This window comes from Paroedura picta, chromosome 17, assembly GCF_049243985.1.
Source record: "Paroedura picta isolate Pp20150507F chromosome 17, Ppicta_v3.0, whole genome shotgun sequence".
NCBI lineage: Eukaryota > Metazoa > Chordata > Lepidosauria > Squamata > Gekkonidae > Paroedura > Paroedura picta.
In genome coordinates, this window is record NC_135385.1 from 18,026,193 (window position 1) to 18,046,189 (window position 19,997).

Here is a 19,997-nt window from a genome sequence, read left to right on the forward strand (position 1 = left end):
TTATGTACTTAAAGAAAGCCGTTATAAACATACGGCCGGTATCAGAGAGCAGTTAGCTTGTTACAAAACCAATTCCCACTCTGTTTACACCTTGCTGCTTTCTTTCCTGGACGTGCCGCTGACTGAACTTGGGTAGGTGCTTTATACCCCAGTGCTTCCTTGTAACCCATTCAGTTAAAGGTAAAGGTAAAGGTATCCCCTGTGCAAGCACCGGGTCATGTCTGACCCTTGGGGTGACGCCCTCCAGCGTTTTCATGGCAGACTCAATGCGGGGTGGTTTGCCAGTGCCTTCCCCAGTCATTACCGTTTTACCCCCCAGCAAGCTGGGTGCTCATTTGACCGACCTCGGAAGGAGGGAAGGCTGAGTCCACCTTGAGCCGTCTGCTGGGATCGAACTCCCAGCCTCATGGGCAGAGCTTCAGACTGCATGTCTGCTGCCTTACCACTCTGCGCCAGAAGAGGCTCTAACCCATTCAGTTAGCACCCAGTTAAAATGAGCCTCCAGTACAAGGGTGATGGGAAGACATTTTGTTCAGGTTCTGCTCCCTGTAATAGCCTGGCCTTCTTCACTGCATGCAGGGAGCTTGGGCCCTGCTCAGGAGGCCATGCCGTAATTTAATGGCCAAGATGGGCCGTGACGTAGTGGAACAAGCCCCCGGAGGAGATCCTGGCCTTGCCGGCGCTGGCACAGTTCCGCAGGGCCTGTAAAACGGAGCTCTTCCGCCAAACCTTTGGTTGGAGCCAGGGAACGAATAACCCATTAGAAGTCACCCTTTAGAAGTCCCCGGAGAACTGTCCGATGAGCACAGCGAGGGAAACGCAGCCAGTCAGCTGTTTAAGTTGATGACTGTAAAGGTCTTAATGTTTTGCAGTGTTAATTTTATGTGAATAACTTTTGTCTACTGTATTGTATGTACTGCTATACGTCAGAACAGCTTTATCAGGGCCGTGGCGAGCCATGTCCCCCAGCTGGCTACCTGCGGGGAAGGAGCGCAGAATCGAACCCGGCATGCCAGATTAGAAGTCCGCACTCCTAACCACGACACCAAGCTCGATGTAACTGTGCCACACCACGAGTGGTGTCCACACTTGACCATTTGTTGTTTGTTTACACGGCGTTCCTCCACCTGATGCTGAAATAGCTACAGGTGAGAGAGCAAAGGTTTCATACTATGGGGCTGCATGGACACATTTGCCAGCCAGGCATCCTATTATCTTCTGTTTGGCTGCCCACCGACGTCCTGCCCCAGTCGAAGGAGATACTCTTATCCACGGATTGCAGCATTCGGGCAGGGAACGGCAAACCGGCTTAGCACCACCGATAGCCCAGCCAGCTTTGCTGACGGTATCCCTGTCCCCTGAAACAAAGCTGGGCTCCCTCCTCCCTCCGTGGCTCACACACGAAATCCTGCAGCCACCGAAATCCTTCCCTGTTACTACGGTTACTACAGTCGCTCAAGCCGGGGACATGGCTAGACGTCGGCTTGTCTCCATAATAGCAGCTGCACAGAGCAGCTTGGCAAGGAGAAGTAGATTTGTTGTGAAACGGCGAATCGGAAAAGGTGGCGGAGTTTCCTGACCCCCCCTTGGGGGTGCCAGGGAGGAGCAGGCAGGTGGTGTTGTGGTCCTGTGCAGAGTTAGCTCCTTAATTCCGTCTTTACCTGGTAGGATTTATGCTGCCTCCATTCACCTGCTTGCCCTCTCTGCGTCTTGGCCATACCTAGAATCATAGAGTTGGAAGGGACCTCATGGGTCATCTAGTCCAACCCCCTGCACTATGCAGGACACTCACAACCCTATCGCTCACCCACTGTCACCTGCCACCCCCTTGAACCTTCACAGAATCAGCCTCTCCGTCAGATGGCTCTCCAGCCTCTGTTTAAAAATTTCCAAAGACAGAGAACCCACCCCCTCCCGAGGAAGCCTGTTCCACTGAGGAACCGCTCTGACTGTCAGGAACTTCTTCCGGATGTTTAGACGGAATTTCTTTTAAATTAATTTAATCCCGTTGGTTCTGGTCCGTCCCTCTGGGGCAAGAGAGAACAACTCTGCTCCGTCCTCTACATGGCAGCCTTTTAAATCCTTGAAAATTGTTATCAAATCCCCTCTCAGTCGTCTCCTCTCCAGGCTAAACGTTTATGGATGTTACCTGGGCAAGGTGTGCTTGGCTCAGAGGCCTCTGGTGTCAAGAAGTAGGACTTTGACTGTCCCATTACAAAAATAAAATAAAATGGGAATTGTAGTCCATGAACACCTGGAGGAGTACAGGTTGACTACCCCTGCTCTAGAGGGAAGAGGGAGGAGAGATAAGGTAATCAAAGTTGCAGCTTGACACCAGGGGGGGGTCCCCTCGATCTCCCCCCACTTCCCCAACCTCAACCGTAGACCTGGCGGCAGAGCTCCGTCTTGCAGGCCCTGCAGAACGTTGAAAGGGCTTTCAGGACCCACAGCTCACCCGGGAGCTCATTCCACCAGGTCAGGGCCAGAACCGAAAAGGCCCTGGCCCTGGTTGAGGCCAGGCGTGCTTCTTTGGGGCTGGGAACGACCAGTAAATTCTCACCAACAGAGCATAAAGCCCTGCAGGGGGCATAGGCGTGCTTGTGGCTACTCTGGCAATATTAGGTTCATAAGCTGGGGACCCACAGAGGATACCTAGAGGAGAGAATTAATTTGAAGCCCCTCCCCCAGCATCCCATGGCTTGGCCTCTACCAGAAACACCTTGGGCTTTCTTGCAAACCATGGTTTGACTGCCCCATGCAAGCCAGTGGCCCTCCTCCAGTCTGGAAACCACAGTTTGGCTGCATTTTCCCATTCTGGTTTCCAGACCGCCCAAACTATGGCTTGCCCGGTTCGCAGCCAGCAGGGTGCCTTGGTTGGTTGCGTGCCAGGCCTAGGCTCATATGTGAAGCTCCAAACCAGGGGTAGTCAAACTGCGGCCCTCCAGATGTCCATGGACTACAACTCCCAGAAGCCCCTGCCAGCGAATGCTGGCAGGGGCTTCTGGGAATTGTAGTCCATGGACATCTGGAGGGCCGCAGTTTGACTACCCCTGCTCCAAACCATAGTCTGAACCAAGACTTCATTTATCCTGAAGCCGTCTCTGTCAGACAGCTGAATATCAATGTCTCCATACTGGAAATGTGGAGAGAGGGCCGAAAGAATGAAGGGGTTAGCCTATAGCAGAGGTAATATTTTCACCTGGGACGTCTAGATTTGCATCTCAGTTACCTGATAGAGCTTTTCTGACAAAGCAGTTCTGCCAGAGCTCTCTCAGCCTCACCTATCTCACAGGGTGTCTGTTGTAGGGAGAGGAAAAGGAAGGCAACTGAAAGCTGCTTTGAGACTCCAACTCCTCCTCCTCCTCCTCCTCCTCCTCCTCCTCCTCCTCCTCCTCCTCCTCCTCCTTCTTCTTCTGAGCTGTCCTATTCTGCGCTCCTTGTCTGGGTGTGGCCGAGGGAGAACACAGTAGTTTACTGCTTTGGTCACCTCTGTGGGCAACTGTATATCTAAATAAGCACTTCAAACAGAGCCTGTCTGGCGCCTCTCTTGTTATCCTTTAGAAGTGCCAGGCCCCAAAATCTTTTATTTCCACTCAGTCTTTTAACTACTGGGCTCCGTCTTTTTTAAGGCTGTTTTTATGCTCTCCTTTCAGCCTGCTTGGTGGATCATTTTAGGCGGCGGAATATTGTTTTAGATGGTTTTCGCGCCCCTGGCTAGCTTTTACGGCTCGCGATGAGAGTGATAATTCACCGCGTGATGTTTTAAAGACTTTACTGCCTTGTTTTTACTTGGACAGCCACCTCGAGCAGATCACTGGAGAGGCATCAAATATATATTGTCTAAATACGAATCATAACGAGGGGGATGGTCCCAGGCTTAATCCTGTCGTCTCTGGCCACGGATGGTGGGGAAACAATTTCTCTGCCGGGACTTTCGAGACCTGCTGCCAACCAGAATAGGCCGTGTGGAGCGAGATGAACCAGTGATCCGAATGTCCCTGGAAGGGATATCGTGAGTCACTCCACAATATCCAGCCTGTGAGTTCAGTGCTCACAGAGCTACTTTCTATATGATCTGCAGCTATGAGTCTTTGCCCCTCAACCCCTCCTCTTTGTCAATAGACATCTCTCCATTGTTTGTTGGACTTTTCTGGGAGTGAACAGGTGGAAGAAGAAAACGCAAGTCCTTAATTCTTCTCATTTCTTCCCCAAGATAATAGAGATGTTCAATATTGCATATAAGGATACTGTCCTCCACTGAAGGTTTCTTCTCATCGGTGGATTGGAAGGTTTATTTCTCCACCCTAGTGGGCGGAGGGGGAATCGGAAAGGAGCTCTCCAAGTCAAAAGTGACACCATCAGGTCCTTCCTTGCCTATTTTTCCCTATAATGTCTCCACTTACAGATCTTTAGGGAGAATCTGATGGTGGATCTGGAGGTGGATCTTCTCAGCAGGACAATGGAAGCTTTTGCAAAAAAGAAATCTGCATGTGCCCTGCTCAAGGAGTGGAGAGGAGGCACAGCCCACGCCAGGGTACCTCCCAATCCACTGGGAAGAACGAAACCTTCACAGTAATTCCAAAGTTTTATTCTGTCGATGGTTTAAAAAGGTAAAGGTATCCCCTCTGCAAGCACCGAGTCATGTCTGACCCTTGGGGTGACGCCCTCTAGCGTTTTCATGGCAGACTCAATACGGGGTGGTTTGCCAGTGCCTTCCCCAGTCATTACCGTTTACCCCCCAGCAAGCAAGCTGGGTCCTCATTTTACCGACCTCGGAAGGATGGAAGGCTGAGTCAACCTTGAGCCGGCTGCTGGGATTGAATTCCCAACCTCATGGGCAAAGCTTTCAGATGGCTGCCTTACCACTCTGCGCCACCAGAGGCTCTCTGTGCCACCAGAGGCTCTATGGTCGATGGTTTAGGGATTGCTAATAGCTAATAGGATTCTCTCTGGCGTTTTTTGTGGCGAGAATCTCTTGGCTTGAAGCAGCCAGCACTGAAATAAATGGGTTTGGGATCAGATGGTGCAGATGGAACCCCAGGGAGGGTCCTGAACTTGTGTCTATTTAAGCAGCTTGCATAAAAGTAAGAGGCTACTTAGGGCAGGGCTAATTCCAGAAGGGAGGCCGGGCTGCAGCAAAACGGAACGGGAGCCCGGCCGCACCGTAAAAGGCTGACAAAATTTATTCCAGCATATGCATTAATGAGTCAGACCACACTTCATCCGATTCATCGTCTGCACCCGTGTGTCCTGGAAGATGAAAATGTTCCCCCGGTGTTTCAGGACATGCTGTGGCTGATTTAAAAGGTTACTGTTCTCAAACAAAAGCACTTGCAGAAGTGAAACTCCAGTGCAAAGGGCTGCGTTAGGATTCATCAAAGGATCCTACACTTTTCCCTTCACTGCTCTTTTTTTGAAGAGGGACTCTGGTTTTCTTGTTTGTTACGCAAGCGTTTAATAGCTCAACGTGCAGCGACCCTAAGAGATGTTAATTGGCCTGTCGTGTCTTGCATTGCATCTCGTTTGCTTAGATCGGGCGTTCTCGGCCTTTTTTAACATGGATAAACCTCTGAAACATTCTCAAGGCTTTGAGAAAGCCCAGAAGTGGCATGATCGTGCAGAATTTGGTTAGGAAGCATTGCTGTGGACACGCCTACCTGGAGCCCCTCCCCACCCCCTCCAGGCCCATCACTGGCCATTTTGGGAGGAGCGGGCATATGATAAATGTATGAGAAATTTTAAAATATATGTTAGAAATTTATCAACTCCCACCCATGCAGAAAACCCTTCCAGGGCCATCAAGGTCATTCAGGAAACCCTTCCAGGTCAGGAAGGGATGTGCCAGTGTCTGTCTCTCGTGGCCCTACCTTGAATACCCAGGGACTTGCTGATCGCCACCATGGGATGGTAGGTGAATTTCCTCCAGGCCAGGCTGGATTCTGCAGATTTTGGGTGTGTGGAAGGATATGAAACTTGGGTTACTGTAGGTAGGCAGGGAGTTGTGAGTGTCCTGCATTGTGCAGGGGGTTGGACTAGATGACCCTGGAGATCCCTTCCAACTCAACAGCAGTGATCATTCCAGAAGCCTTACTAGACCCAGCTTCAGAAGTCTCAGTATTTGGTTAGGGAGGAGGCGGGGATCTTTCTGAGGAAGAACCTTTTCCCTCGAGAGATTTTTCCTCATTTTTCCTTTGTGTCCTGGAAATTCCAGTGAGAAAAATGAAGCGGACAAGCCTAACCTGGCAGATCTCGCCGACTAGGCCTCGGCTTCGGGCATCCCGTTCCGTTCAGTATTTGACAAAGGTGTGGAAATGGAATGGGAAGCAGCAGCCAGGCCTAAGGCTGGATCATTTCCTGCTTCTGTTTCCCGGCTGAAGACGCAGCAGAGCACTTCATGTGCCCAAGGTGCATGAGCCACTGGCTGTCTTACGCTGTGACAGCAATCCCAGGAGAAGCCGACTGTCTTCTCAGGGATCCCTGTGATGAGGACTGCATGCAAGCACTTCGGAGCCTTGGCGGCAACGCTCCAGGAGTCGACGGCGGGCTCCCCGTTTCCCAGAGCAGTCTACCTACTGGGCACCTGAGCTCTCAGTAGCAAAAAATATTCCCTAGCTGCTGCCTTCTTAGGCAGTACGTTTCAGATGCCTTTCAACTGTTGGTCTGAGCAATGGGGCGGCCTATAACCACCCAGCACAGGACTTGGCTGCACACCTGGGAAACAGACCTTACGTGATAGACCAGAGTGGTTAGTGTCCCATTCCAAGGAACCAACTTATTTGGGGATGCCGTCAAGAACTACCTGGTGGAGGAGGAGGACAAGGAGGAGGTTCTTCTTCTACGCCTTTCATGAAGCCTGATCTGGCACAAAATTCTGGTCGTTCAAACCCAACAGTTCCAGATCATTTATGAACAAATTAAGCATCCGGGCCCATCTGCTTACTTCCTTCAATGGAGAGAACACAACGTTTCCCCCAATTTGTCCTGGCCACAGAGCTTATATACCAGGGGGTTACAACTTCCACTATATCGCCTCAAGCTCTCCAGGTCCTCCATCTTGAGTTAGAATCATAGAATCATAGAGTTGGAAGGGGCCATGCAGGCCATCTAGTCCAACCCCCTGCTCAACACAGGATCATAGAATCATAGCATCATAGAGTTGGAAGGGGCCATACAGGCCATCTAGTCCAACCCCCTGCTCAACGCAGGATCAGCCCAAAGCATCCTAAAGCATCCAAGAAAAGTGTGTCTCCAACCTTTGCTTGAAGACTGCCAGTGAGGGGGAGCTCGCCACCTCCTTAGGCAGCCTATTCCACTGCTGAACTACTCTGACTGTGAATTTTTTTTTCCTGATATCTAGCCTATATCGTTGTACTTGAAGTTTAAACCCATTACTGCGTGTCCTCTCCTCTGCAGCCAGCGGAAACAGCATCCTGCCATCCTCCACGTGACAAACTTTCAAATACTTAAAGAGGGCTATCATGTCCCCTCTCAACCTCCTCTTCTCCAGGCTGAACATTCCCAAGTCCCTCAACCTATCTTCATAGGGCTTGGCCCCTTGGCCCCAGATCATCCTCGTCGCTCTCCTCTGTACCCTTTCAATCCACGCCGTTGGTTCCACGGATTCTCTTCCGTGGAAGTTACAGTTCCCGCACCCCGATCCCTCCGTTCCTTTGCTCCTTCAGGGAACGGCACTCTGTGCTTTCCAGCCCTGTACAGAGCAGAAGGCTCGACCAGTTGCTGCTGCCTTTCACGGGGGATGAAAGAACTCTAAAAGATTATCACAGCTCAGTCAGAATGAGGTCGGTCTGACGGAGACATCAAAATCAAAGACGGAGGACACGTCATGCAGACGTTCTAATCAGAAACCAAAGGACGTATTTTTGTCAGCTCTCGAGCGAAAGTTGTACTTCCTGCTTCTAACAATTCAAACGCCCTCTATTAATCCTGATGAGAAGCTTTTGACCTATTTGATTTCATACTTAAAAAAAGAAAGAAAAAGGAACCCCCTTCTAAATAAAGATACGAACACGTATAGCTCAGGAAAAGACGTGGGAGGTGCATGGATTTCGAGCATAGTGATGCCCACCTAGTTCAGGTGAATCAACATCTCAAACTAGTTCCTGATTGGCAGTGCCTTCACTGGACATGCAAGGCTGCAAGGGGCCATCCAGGCCATCTAGTCCAACCCCCTGCTTGAATGTAGGACCAGCCTAAAGCATCCAGGATAAGTGTCCGGCCTCTGCTTCCAGACCACCAGTGAGGGGGAGCTCACCACCTCCTTAGGCAGCCCAGTCCACTGTTGAACTACTCTGACTGTGGATTCCACCCACCCATCCTGATATCTAGATGGAAATAGGGTTGGGACCCATTCCTGCAGGTCCTCTCCTCTGCTGCCAGCAGGAACCTTTCCCTGCCCTCCTCAAAGTGACAACCTTTCAACTACTTAAAGAGGGCTATCATGTCCCCTCTCAACCTCCTCTTCTCCAGGCTGAACGTTCCCAAGTCCAGATTCAAATGGGTAGCCGTGTTGGTCTGATGTAGCACAATAAAATCGAGTGCAAGCACTCGAAATAGTCTGAGGAAGAGTACTTGCACCCGAAAGCTCACGCCTTGAATAAATCTTGGTTGGTCTTAAAGGTGCTACTAGACTCTGATTCCCCTCAGCTTTTCCTCATCTCTGTCTTCTGCACCTTCTCAGTTTTGACCACATCCTTGTTGAAGGGAGGCCTCTGGAACTGCACCAGGACTCCAGGAGGGTCTGCCCAATGCGACATGCAGGGGGACCATGACCTGTTGCGATTCTGATGAGATGCCTCTGTAGATACAGCCCAAGACTTGATTGGCCTTCTTTAACTGGGGCACCAACATTATATTTGAGTCATGGCATTGAATTCCGAAGCTGTTGGCGTCCCTTCCTGACTCGGCCCCCACTTTCTCTTCTGGGGTCACCAGAGCGACACCCCCCCCAGGGACGGATTCTCCAGCAGAGGAAAGCTCCAGGACCCATTGTGATGCGGTTTCAGAACAGGGCTTTCCATTGGGCGCCCAGGGCCCAACCGTCATTTGAGGCCAGGATTATGAAAATGGAGGCCGACCTTGTAAGTAGGACCTTAACTTAATGCTTATAGTAGAGAGGAGTGGGGGGAGGGGGGAATAGAAAGGGCAGTTTGGTGCCAGGAAGGGGCTGGGCAGGCAGGGCAGCAGAGGGGAGGGGAGGGGAAGCCGTGCCTGTCCTCCCTCCCTGGCATCTTGCCCCCAGGCTGCCCCCAGGCAGGAAATTCACCAATCCCCATTTCTTCCTGCAGGTGCTAGAAGATATCGAGGATATATGGAGTGTGGTAAGTTTTCCAGGGGGTTTGTGTTGGGCGGACCCCAGGGGCACAGTGGGGTTGACGGGTCAGAGGGATAATGTCTAACGCTTTTTTTCTTCTCTCCTTTCCAACAGGATAGTGACTATTCGCTGGAGCGCGCATCAACACCCAGTGGGTTCGTCTCCAGCTGGGCCTCTGGAGACGGATCCACTGGGTCATCTAGTGGAATAACATTTGTGGTAAGTCCAGCTCAGCCCCCAGACCCCCGTCCTGCCCGTGAGGCCCCCTCCCTGAATCCCCCTCTCTGGCCTTTATCACAGGCTGATTGGTGCCCATCTCTTTTGCCCGCAGGCACAGTCCGAGGAGCTTGGACAGGAGGAGGAGGAGGAAGAAGAAGAGAAGGAGGAAGAAGAAGAGGAGGAGGAGGAGAATGAAGAGGAGGAGGAGGAGAAAGAAGAGGAAGAGGAAGAAGAAATAGAACAAATCATTCTGAGCCCGGAGCCCTCTGCAGCCGGCCCTCCACCAGCCCCACCCCGCATTGCCTGGGCCGCCCCGCAAGCGGCCCAGGGGTGCTGGGTGGGGCTACGCCGCCGGCTGCGGAGGGGCCTCCGGCGGCTCTTGGCCACTTGTAGATTTTGTAAATAGTTCTGTTTTATTATAAAGTTTTGTTCTTATTATAAAGCATCTTTGTGTTTTCTTCTAGGCCTTGTCAATTTTCAGGGAAATCCCTGGAGATTTACGGGCTGCATCCCGGGGAAGGGGGTTTAGGAGGAAGAGGGTGTATAAATTGTTTAACCTGACGTATAGAGTGTGGTTTTTGGCCTTCTTGGCTGAAGAATCGTAGAATCCTGGAGTGGGAAGGGACCTCCAGGGTCATCTAGTCCAAAATCATTAGCACTGTCATTATTTTTATTGCACACCTGAAGATTTATGTACACTACAGAAGAAAAATGAGGCTCTCACTGTTTGACTTTCTAGATTAGTGTTTAGGGTGACAGAGACTTCTTGGTAGGTCAGCTAAGATCGGAAACTACATAGCAGATTAGTCAAATATGTTTGGCACAGGAAGAAAAGGCCTAATTTGGCTTCATCAGATCCATGAGATCTTTCTCTATCCCTTGATTGTTCAGCTGATCCAAGCTGTAGTATCTGTGAACAATCTTTTCGGCGGTGACAACCACCACTCTGAGACCGTGGGTGTCTTCTCCCAGCTGGCATCCGATGGCGGACGAAACCACCATCTCAAGATCTTTGTAGGACCCTCCGGCATTCCGATGGTAGTGTCCCGAAAACACCGCTTTAATGCCTGTATTTTTTAAAAACAAAAAGTGGATTATTATTAATCATGCATCCTTGATCAAGAGAGATTATTGACTTTTACTTTTCCTCATGTGATCCACCAGTTTTGGCTACTGGACAGTCTTTAAAGTTTACACCAGGCACTCGTAACCATCTCATAGCCGTTTGCGGGCCCATCTGCAGATCTAAACCTACAAATTGCATCCAAAATGACAGAAAGGAGATTTTTGCAAACCTGCCCCCCCCCCCCCAAGTTTTAAAAAATCTATTCTGGATTACATCAAGGCATTGAAGCAAAGTATGAAGGCAACAATAATTCATGGCCGAAAGACATGACAGGAGGCCTGTTCTCAAGCAGAAAGGTTTCTTGCATGTAGTTGTCCGCACCGTTGGGCAGCCTACAGAGAATTCGGGACCACTTACATCCGCTATCTGGAACGTTATCTCCGATGACCCCCCCCCCCAACAACACAGAAAGGTACTTCGTCCAATTCAACGTTTTTATAGGTGGATGTTCAGTGCTTTGGTTAGACTTGTAAAATTTAATGAAAACCACTATATGGCGTGTATTGTAAAAATTTAAACCACCGAGGAAGGCCTCACAGCTGAAATCCATTTGGCTTACATGTACTCTTAAGATTTCTAACTGTGCCTGGTGATAGGAAAAGATTCTTGTGGGAGAGATCCCCATGGCTGTAAGTGCAATTTTACTAGAAAGAGTTGCTTACTCTAGATCCAGCTTGATCAACCAGGGGTTTGTGAAATCCTGGTTTTTTTGGGGGACCCTGGAAGGGTTTCCCAAATGGGTGGGAGAATGTTTTATAGATTTTTAATTTGTTAGAGAGCCAGTTTGGTGTAGTGGTTAGGAGTGCTGACTTCTAATCTGGCATGCCGGGTTCGATTCTGCACTCCCCCACATGCAGCCAGCTGGGTGACCTTGGGCTCGCCACGGCACTGATAAAACTGTTCTGACCGAGCAGGAATATCAGGGCTCTCTCAGCCTCACCCACCCCACAGGGTGTCTGTTGTGGGGAGAGGAATGGGAAGGCGACTGTAAGCCGCTTTGAGCCTCCTTCGGGTAGGGAAAAGCGGCATATAAGAACCAACTCTTCTTCAAAATGGATGAGATGTTGAGGTTGCGTTTCAGAGCAATGAGATAATTGCTTTCCTTTTGGTGTCTGAGTGAGTTGGAAAACACTGGTGCTCCATTCCTTCACTATGAAGGAATAATGAACTTTCTGACTCCTTCTTCTTAAGCATTTATCGGGTGATATGGCCATATATGGTCATGTCGACCTGCCCTCCCCCCATGGCCAATGATGGGCCAGGAGGGGGTGGGAAGGGGAGGGGTCCCGGGTAGGAGTGGACACCCCTATGCTTCCGCACCATATTCCGCACGATCACACCACTTCTGGGGTTTCTTGAAGAATGTTTCAGGGGTTTCTCAATGGCCAAAAAAGCTGAGAAAGTCTGCTCTAGACTGAGCTATTTATATGCATAACCAAAATGGATGGGTTTTGGCACAGTTTTTAATGTTTACAATTTGATTTTAAAAAAATTTCTGTGCTTCGATATTATTTTAACTTTTTGGGATATTACCATATCCAAGTTTGTTCTTGGGTTTCTGGTTCTGGGGGTTTGCTGAAATCCCTTTCTCCCTCCTGGCCCCCCCACATGCTTGTTTCTGCTGTCGAGCAGAAAGGCAGAATATAAATATTTATTGTTTTTATAAAAAGCCAGCTCGAAAGAACACCTTCTCCACCTGGGTTTCGCAGGCACGGCACATAACCTTAGTTATTTTTTAATTTCTTTCTGACTTCAGCTCAACAGGGGATGTTCTTAGATGAAAAAGGAGGCCCTATTCCGACGCCAGGCATTCGCTGGCAGGGGCTCCTGGGAATTGTAGTCCATGGACATCTGGAGGGCCGCAGTTTGACTACCCCTGCGCTAGACATTCAAAACTGCCGTCTTTCCAAACTTAAAGTGCTGGCAACGTGATGCCGCTTTGCAATACATATATTATAATGTGGGCGTTGCAAGAGGCTCAGATTATTCCTCATAACCAGGCTTCACTTGAGGGAATCAAATCTTTATTGAAGGAATAACAACAACATCATCATGGGGTCCTAGTGGAGATTCTAACCTAAAGGCCCCCCTTATCGACTCTTTGCTCACTACCCTTGCCAGCATAAAAAAAAAAATTGGGGGCGGAGTCTCTTTGTCGCTCCACGCAACGGTCACTTCCAGGCTAGACTACTGTAACTCGCTCCACATGGGCCTTCCCTTGGTTTTGATCCGGAAACTTCGGCTGGTACAAAATGCGGCTGCGAGGGTCCTTACTAATGCTCCCTGGAGGGCCCACATCCAGCTGGTGCCACGACTGGTTACCAGTCTGCTTTCGGGTCAGGTTCAAGGGATTGGTTCTAACCTCCAAGGCTTTACGCAGCCTGGGCCCTGCTTATCTGTCTATGCCCCCCGCAGGGCCCTTCGCTCTGTGGGTATGAATCTGCTGGTTTTCTGAGGCCCCCGGGACATCTGCCTGGGCTCAACCTGGTGGAATGAGCTCCCGGAAGAGCTAAGGGCCCTGTCGGCTTTCCGCAGGGCCTGCAAAACAGCTTTCCGCAGGGCCAGTAAGACGGAGCTCTTCCGCCAGGCATATGGTTGAAGCCCACACGGGGTCCCGGAGTTACCATCGGTGGATCCCTAATATGTATGTTAGGTCAGAGCCCTCGATCCCAAGGGCTTTGACCCCTGTGCTGAATGGTGTGTATGTGTATGTGTGTAGTTTTTGAATTCCTATCGACTGCCATCTTGTTAATTGTATTAAGGGTTTTTTTTACGGGGTTTAACCAGCCTCTCTCAGCTTTTTTACCATTGAGAAACCCCTGGGGTTTCACAAAACCCTGCTCACGTAAGCCTGATTTCAATGAAAGCAGAAAAGGCCACACTCCATTTCTGTTTAAATAAATGCCTCCCTCCCGCACGAATCTCCAAACTTTGCCTGGGATGGAAGCGCCGTCTCTAAACCCAGCGTGAGAAAAATGCCTACCTTCCCGACTTGAGTTTCTGCTTCCAAATAGAAGGCGTTAAAAAATACTCGGGTCTCTCAGACAAAGCCTGTGAGAAGATTTCAAAAGCTGAAAAGCAAACCAGTTCTGTTCCTTGTTTGAGGTCCTTTGGATGCAACCATGGGGACCTGGATCCATGGACTGGGCACCCGCAGTGGATTGTTCTTACCCCTTGGCAGGCCACGGCTTCAGCTTTCCCCTCAAAACCGTCGGAGGCAGAAAATGCTCTCCTTTGGATGTTCTTAAGTTCTTCCCTTGGGTACATTCTGATTTCTTTTTTTAAGCGCACCTAGGCTTACGTAACATACCATCTCCCCACCCCTGATCCTGTCGCTTTAGTACAAGCCGCGCTCTTGCCGGAGAAACATTTTTAGCGCACCTCGGCGTTTTATCCCTGTCCGGAAAATTCCCCGCGTCTTTGACGGCAGTGAAAGGCCGCCCGTGGGAGCGAGATCGGTATTGTAGTTCCTTTGTAATTGTGAGAAGCATCCGCCGAATATATAAAAACTGCAACTGGGGCAGTGAGAACTGTGCTGACAGGGAACATTAGTTTTGTCTCAGCCAGCTATAAAGAATCATTTCCCCGCATGACAACCCGGAGGCTGGGAGACAAAGTGGAAGAGGGGGAATACCTTTCACTGGGTCATCTTCCTTCCTGTACAAGCTGAGGCCTTAGCCCTTTCCTCTCACTCCTTCCGTGCAGCGGCCTTCCGGATCACCCAAAAGCCCCTTGCAATTTGCAATAACGAATTACAACAGGTTCAGCGATCCCAAACCACCCTCATCAGGCTGGTGGCCCCTCTCACTTCCTGGTGGCCCTCTCACTTCCGCAGATGCTGAAGATGTACCATTGCTTGACATTCTCTTTCTACCACCTTTCACCTGCGTATCTTACGAGCATTCTACCTGGACACTTCTAGCGCTGGCACATAAAGGTTGAAAAGTACCAGACCCAGTACCGAGCCTTGTGGCACCTCAATGTTCACCTCCGTCCAATCTGATGAAATCCACTGAGAATCCACTGAGGGTGAGGAGAGCCCTGATATTACTGAAGAAGGAGAGTTGGTTCTTATAGGCTGCTTTTCTCTACCTGAAGGAGGCTCAAAGTGGCTTACAAAGTTCGCCTTCCCTTTCCTCTCCCCACAACAGACACCCTGTGAGGTGGGTGAGGCTGAGAGAGCCCTGAGATTCCTGCTCAGTCAGAACAGCTTTATCAATGCTGTGAGGAGCTCAAGGTCACCCAGCTGGCTGCACGTGGGGGAGCAGGGAATCGAACCCGGTTCGCCAGATTAGAAGTCCGCACTCCTAACCACGACACCAAACTTATGCCATGACTGTCGGCTGAGGACCTGGGGACACTGTATAATGTGCAATCAAGTGGCTTCCAAAGGAGAAGGCAGGCCATAGATTAAGACTTCCTTTGTGTGATTTCTTCTACAATCTCTAAATACCATGGCAGCAGGAGGCAGAGCTAATAGCTGGATACCTGCCTTGGTGGCCCTGAATGTTGCAAATAAATAAATGAGCGTTTGCCACACAAAGCCCAAGCCAGCCTGGATTGGAAGCGGGCGTCCAAACCCAACCCAACCCAACAGCAAGCCAATCTAGCCATCGCCCCAGATGACAGCAAGTCTATCTGCCTTTGGAATGGATTTGTAATGGTTCCACTAAGAACCATCTGAGGATCACTGGAAACCATCTCCTTAAGGACATTTTTAAAGGAAAATTTCATCCCCTGTCACCATTTGCTTTGCAGTAACAACAAGCACTAACATGACTTAAAAAGAAAGGAAGAAATTGGTAGCATACGCTTATCTCCATGGCTTAACTTGGTGAAACGCAGGAAGCGCCAGATTTCCGATTTATAAATATTTATGATAAGGACACAATTTTTTTTATGTTTAATTAGCCCAACTGTTAGGGACACTTCGAAGTGAGAAATGGAACTCCGCGCTTCGCACCAGATGTAGATTCCGCAGCTCAAGTTTTAGATCTGTGGCTTTACGAGGAACGGAGGAGCCGAAATCAAACATGCCACGCGGCGCTTTGATCACATGGCCCTGCAAGGGAGTAACACTGGTTATACTTAGCGACGGGAATCCGTCCCTCGGGGGGGGGGGGTCGCTCTGGTGACCCCAGAAGAGAAGGTGGGGGCCGAGTCAGGAGGGGACGCCAACAGCTTCGGAATTCAATGCCAGGACTCAAATGTAATGTTGGTGCCCCAGTTAAAGAAGGCCAATCAAGTCTTGGGCTGTATCTACAGAGGCATCTCATCAGAATGGCAACAGGTCATGGTCCCCCTGCATGTCGCATTGGGCAGACCCCTCCTGGAGTCCTGGTGCAGTTCCGGAGGCCTCCCTTCAACAAGGATGTGGTCAAACCTGAGAAGGTGCAGAAGACAGAGATGAGGAGAAGCTGAGGGGAATCAGAGTCTAGTAGCACCTTTAAGACCAACCAAGATTTATTCAAGGCGTGAGCTTTCGGGTGCAGGCACTCTTCCTCAGACTATTTCGAGTGCTTGCACTCGAAAGCTAACACCTTTAATAAATCTTTGTTGGTCTTATAGCTGCTACTGGACTCTGGTTTTGTTGTGCTACATCAGACCAACACGGCTACCCATTTGAATCTGGACTTGGGAACGTTCAGCCTGGAGAAGAGGAGATTGAGAGGGGACATGGTGGCTCTCTTTGAGTATTTAAAAGATTGCAGGGAAAGGTTCCCATTGGCAGCAGAGGAGAGGACGCACAATGACGGCTTTAAACTACATGTAGAATGGTACTGGCTAGATATCAAGGGGTGAAATTCACAGTCAAGAGTAGTTCAGCAGTGGAATAGGCTGCCTCAGGAGGTGGTGAGCTCCCCCTCACTGGCAGTCTACAATCAGCAGCAGGATAGCTACATCCTGGATGCTTTATGCTGATCCTGCACTGGGCAGGAGGTTGGACTAGATGGCCTCCATGACCCCATCCAGTTCTCTTTTGACTCTGAACATCTAAAGGAAGAAGGCTTGCCCTATTTGAAAGGACAACATGGATCCTTCTCCATTTCCCCTTCTGTGAGCTCAGAGGGCTACGAACCTTCAGCTTAACCAGAACAGAATCACAAGCCCATGGTCCGATGTCCTGGCAGCTTTCGCACAAGTCACTACGGCAGTAAACCTCTTCTTTCCCTATCATTCCAAGCTCCCCTGGAGAACACTCGAACTGCTATACGAGCGGGAGCAAAGGGGAAAACAGATGCCGACCCAGAGGGTAACGAATAATCATAGAATCATAGAATCATAGAGTTGGAAGGGGCCACACAGGCCATCTAGTCCAACCCCCTGCTCAACGCAGGATCATAGAATCATAGAATCATAGAGTTGGAAGGGGCCACACAGGCCATCTAGTCCAACCCCCTGCTCAACGCAGGATCATAGAATCCTAGAATCATAGAGTTGGAAGGGGCCATACAGGCCATCTAGTCCAACCCCCTGCTCAACGCAGGATCATAGAATCATAGAATCATAGAATCATAGAGTTGGAAGGGGCCACACAGGCCATCTAGTCCAACCCCCTGCTCAACGCAGGATCATAGAATCATAGAATCATAGAGTTGGAAGGGGCCACACAGGCCATCTAGTCCAACCCCCTGCTCAACGCAGGATCATAGAATCATAGAATCATAGAGTTGGAAGGGGCCACACAGGCCATCTAGTCCAACCCCCTGCTCAACGCAGGATCATAGAATCATAGAATCATAGAGTTGGAAGGGGCCACACAGGCCATCTAGTCCAACCCCCTGCTCAACGCAGGATCATAGAATCCTAGAATCATAGAGTTGGAAGGGGCCATCCAGGCCATCTAGTCCAACCCCCTGCTCAACGCAGGATCATAGAATCATAGAATCATAGAGTTGGAAGGGGCCACACAGGCCATCTAGTCCAACCCCCTGCTCAACGCAGGATCATAGAATCCTAGAATCATAGAGTTGGAAGGGGCCATACAGGCCATCTAGTCCAACCCCCTGCTCAACGCAGGATCATAGAATCATAGAATCACAGAATCATAGAGTTGAAAGGGGCCACACAGGCCATCTAGTCCAACCCCCTGCTCAACGCAGGATCATAGAATCATAGAATCACAGAATCATAGAGTTGGAAGGGGCCACACAGGCCATCTAGTCCAACCCCCTGCTCAACGCAGGATCATAGAATCATAGAATCATAGAGTTGGAAGGGGCCACACAGGCCATCTAGTCCAACCCCCTGCTCAACGCAGGATCATAGAATCCTAGAATCATAGAGTTGGAAGGGGCCATCCAGGCCATCTAGTCCAACCCCCTGCTCAACGCAGGATCATAGAATCATAGAATCATAGAGTTGGAAGGGGCCACACAGGCCATCTAGTCCAACCCCCTGCTCAACGCAGGATCATAGAATCCTAGAATCATAGAGTTGGAAGGGGCCATACAGGCCATCTAGTCCAACTCCCTGCTCAACGCAGGATCATAGAATCATAGAATCACAGAATCATAGAGTTGAAAGGGGCCACACAGGCCATCTAGTCCAACCCCCTGCTCAACGCAGGATCATAGAATCATAGAATCATAGAGTTGGAAGGGGCCACACAGGCCATCTAGTCCAACCCCCTGCTCAACGCAGGATCATAGAATCATAGAATCATAGAGTTGGAAGGGGCCACACAGGCCATCTAGTCCAACCCCCTGCTCAACGCAGGATCATAGAATCCTAGAATCATAGAGTTGGAAGGGGCCATCCAGGCCATCTAGTCCAACCCCCTGCTCAACGCAGGATCATAGAATCATAGAATCATAGAGTTGGAAGGGGCCACACAGGCCATCTAGTCCAACCCCCTGCTCAACGCAGGATCATAGAATCCTAGAATCATAGAGTTGGAAGGGGCCATACAGGCCATCTAGTCCAACCCCCTGCTCAACGCAGGATCATAGAATCATAGAATCACAGAATCATAGAGTTGAAAGGGGCCACACAGGCCATCTAGTCCAACCCCCTGCTCAACGCAGGATCATAGAATCATAGAATCACAGAATCATAGAGTTGGAAGGGGCCACACAGGCCATCTAGTCCAACCCCCTGCTCAACGCAGGATCATAGAATCATAGAATCATAGAGTTGGAAGGGGCCACACAGGCCATCTAGTCCAACCCCCTGCTCAACGCAGGATCATAGAATCCTAGAATCATAGAGTTGGAAGGGGCCATCCAGGCCATCTAGTCCAACCCCCTGCTCAACGCAGGATCATAGAATCATAGAATCATAGAGTTGGAAGGGGCCACACAGGCCATCTAGTCCAACCCCCTGCTCAACGCAGGATCATAGAATCCTAGAATCATAGAGTTGGAAGGGGCCATACAGGCCATCTAGTCCAACTCCCTGCTCAACGCAGGATCATAGAATCATAGAATCACAGAATCATAGAGTTGAAAGGGGCCACACAGGCCATCTAGTCCAACCCCCTGCTCAACGCAGGATCATAGAATCATAGAATCATAGAATCATAGAGTTGGAAGGGGCCATACAGGCCATCTAGTCCAACCCCCTGCTCAACGCAGGATCAGCCCTAAGCATCCTAAAGCATCCAAGAAAAGTGTGTCTCCAACCTTTGCTTGAAGACTGCCAGTGAGGGGGAGCTCACCACCTCCTTAGGCAGCCCATTCCACTGCTGAACTACTCTGACTGTGAAAAGCTTTTTCCTGATATCTAGCCTATATCGTTGTACTTGAAGTTTAAACCCATCACTGCGTGTCCTCTCCTCTGCAGCCAACAGAAACAGCATCCTGCCCTCCTCCAAGTGACACCCTTTCAAATACTTAAAGAGGGCTATCATGTCCCCTCTCAACCTCCTTTTCTCCAGGCTGAACATTCCCAAGTCCCTCAACCTATCTTCATAGGGCTTGGTCCCTTGGCCCCAGATCATCTTCGTCGCTCTTTCCTGAAAGACAAGCGGTCTAATTTTCTCGGCTTGGATTTGAACGACCGGAACAAATATTAACTGCTCAGGAGCTTCACCTCCTGAAATGACGAGAGCCCGATGAAGAAAAACAAGCCAACACCCAATGGTAGGAAAAAAAAAACCTATGAAGGAGCCTGAGATTTCAGCACTTCTATTAGGTCTTCACTTTTATAACCAGCAATGTCCTGAAATGTATTATCTGTGGGGAAAGGCTTGAGAAATAGGCCACTGAACACCTATCTGTTGGCCCCGCAATATGTATAATATATATTGTACTGCACTGACAACACCCTGCCAGCACAAAGGAAAGGTTCTTCAGGCCATTTTTCAAAGGGAGAAGGTAA

The 19,997-nt window shown here is 49.9% G+C and overlaps 2 protein-coding genes across 3 annotated transcripts in view; one reads left to right on the plus strand and one right to left on the minus strand.

Moving 5' to 3' along the window:
• The window catches only part of SNX29 (sorting nexin 29), a 154,446-nt gene extending 144,659 nt beyond the window's left edge, over positions 1–9,787 (plus strand). The window contains exon 22 of one of the 2 annotated variants that reach the window (XR_013227311.1): positions 9,446–9,787. The gene's annotated coding sequence lies outside the window, so the exon portion shown is untranslated. Of the gene's footprint in view, positions 1–9,305; positions 9,339–9,445 lie in introns of those variants that run through there. The other variant, XR_013227310.1, reaches the window with a different exon arrangement.
• Positions 9,788–10,206: 419 nt separating this feature from the next.
• Positions 10,207–19,997, minus strand: part of CPPED1 (calcineurin like phosphoesterase domain containing 1) — a 35,313-nt gene continuing 25,522 nt past the window's right edge. The window contains exon 4 of the mRNA XM_077316995.1: positions 10,207–10,617. Within this exon, the coding sequence (XP_077173110.1) occupies positions 10,388–10,617 (230 nt within the window). The 3' untranslated portion in view covers positions 10,207–10,387. The remainder of the gene's footprint in view (positions 10,618–19,997) is intronic.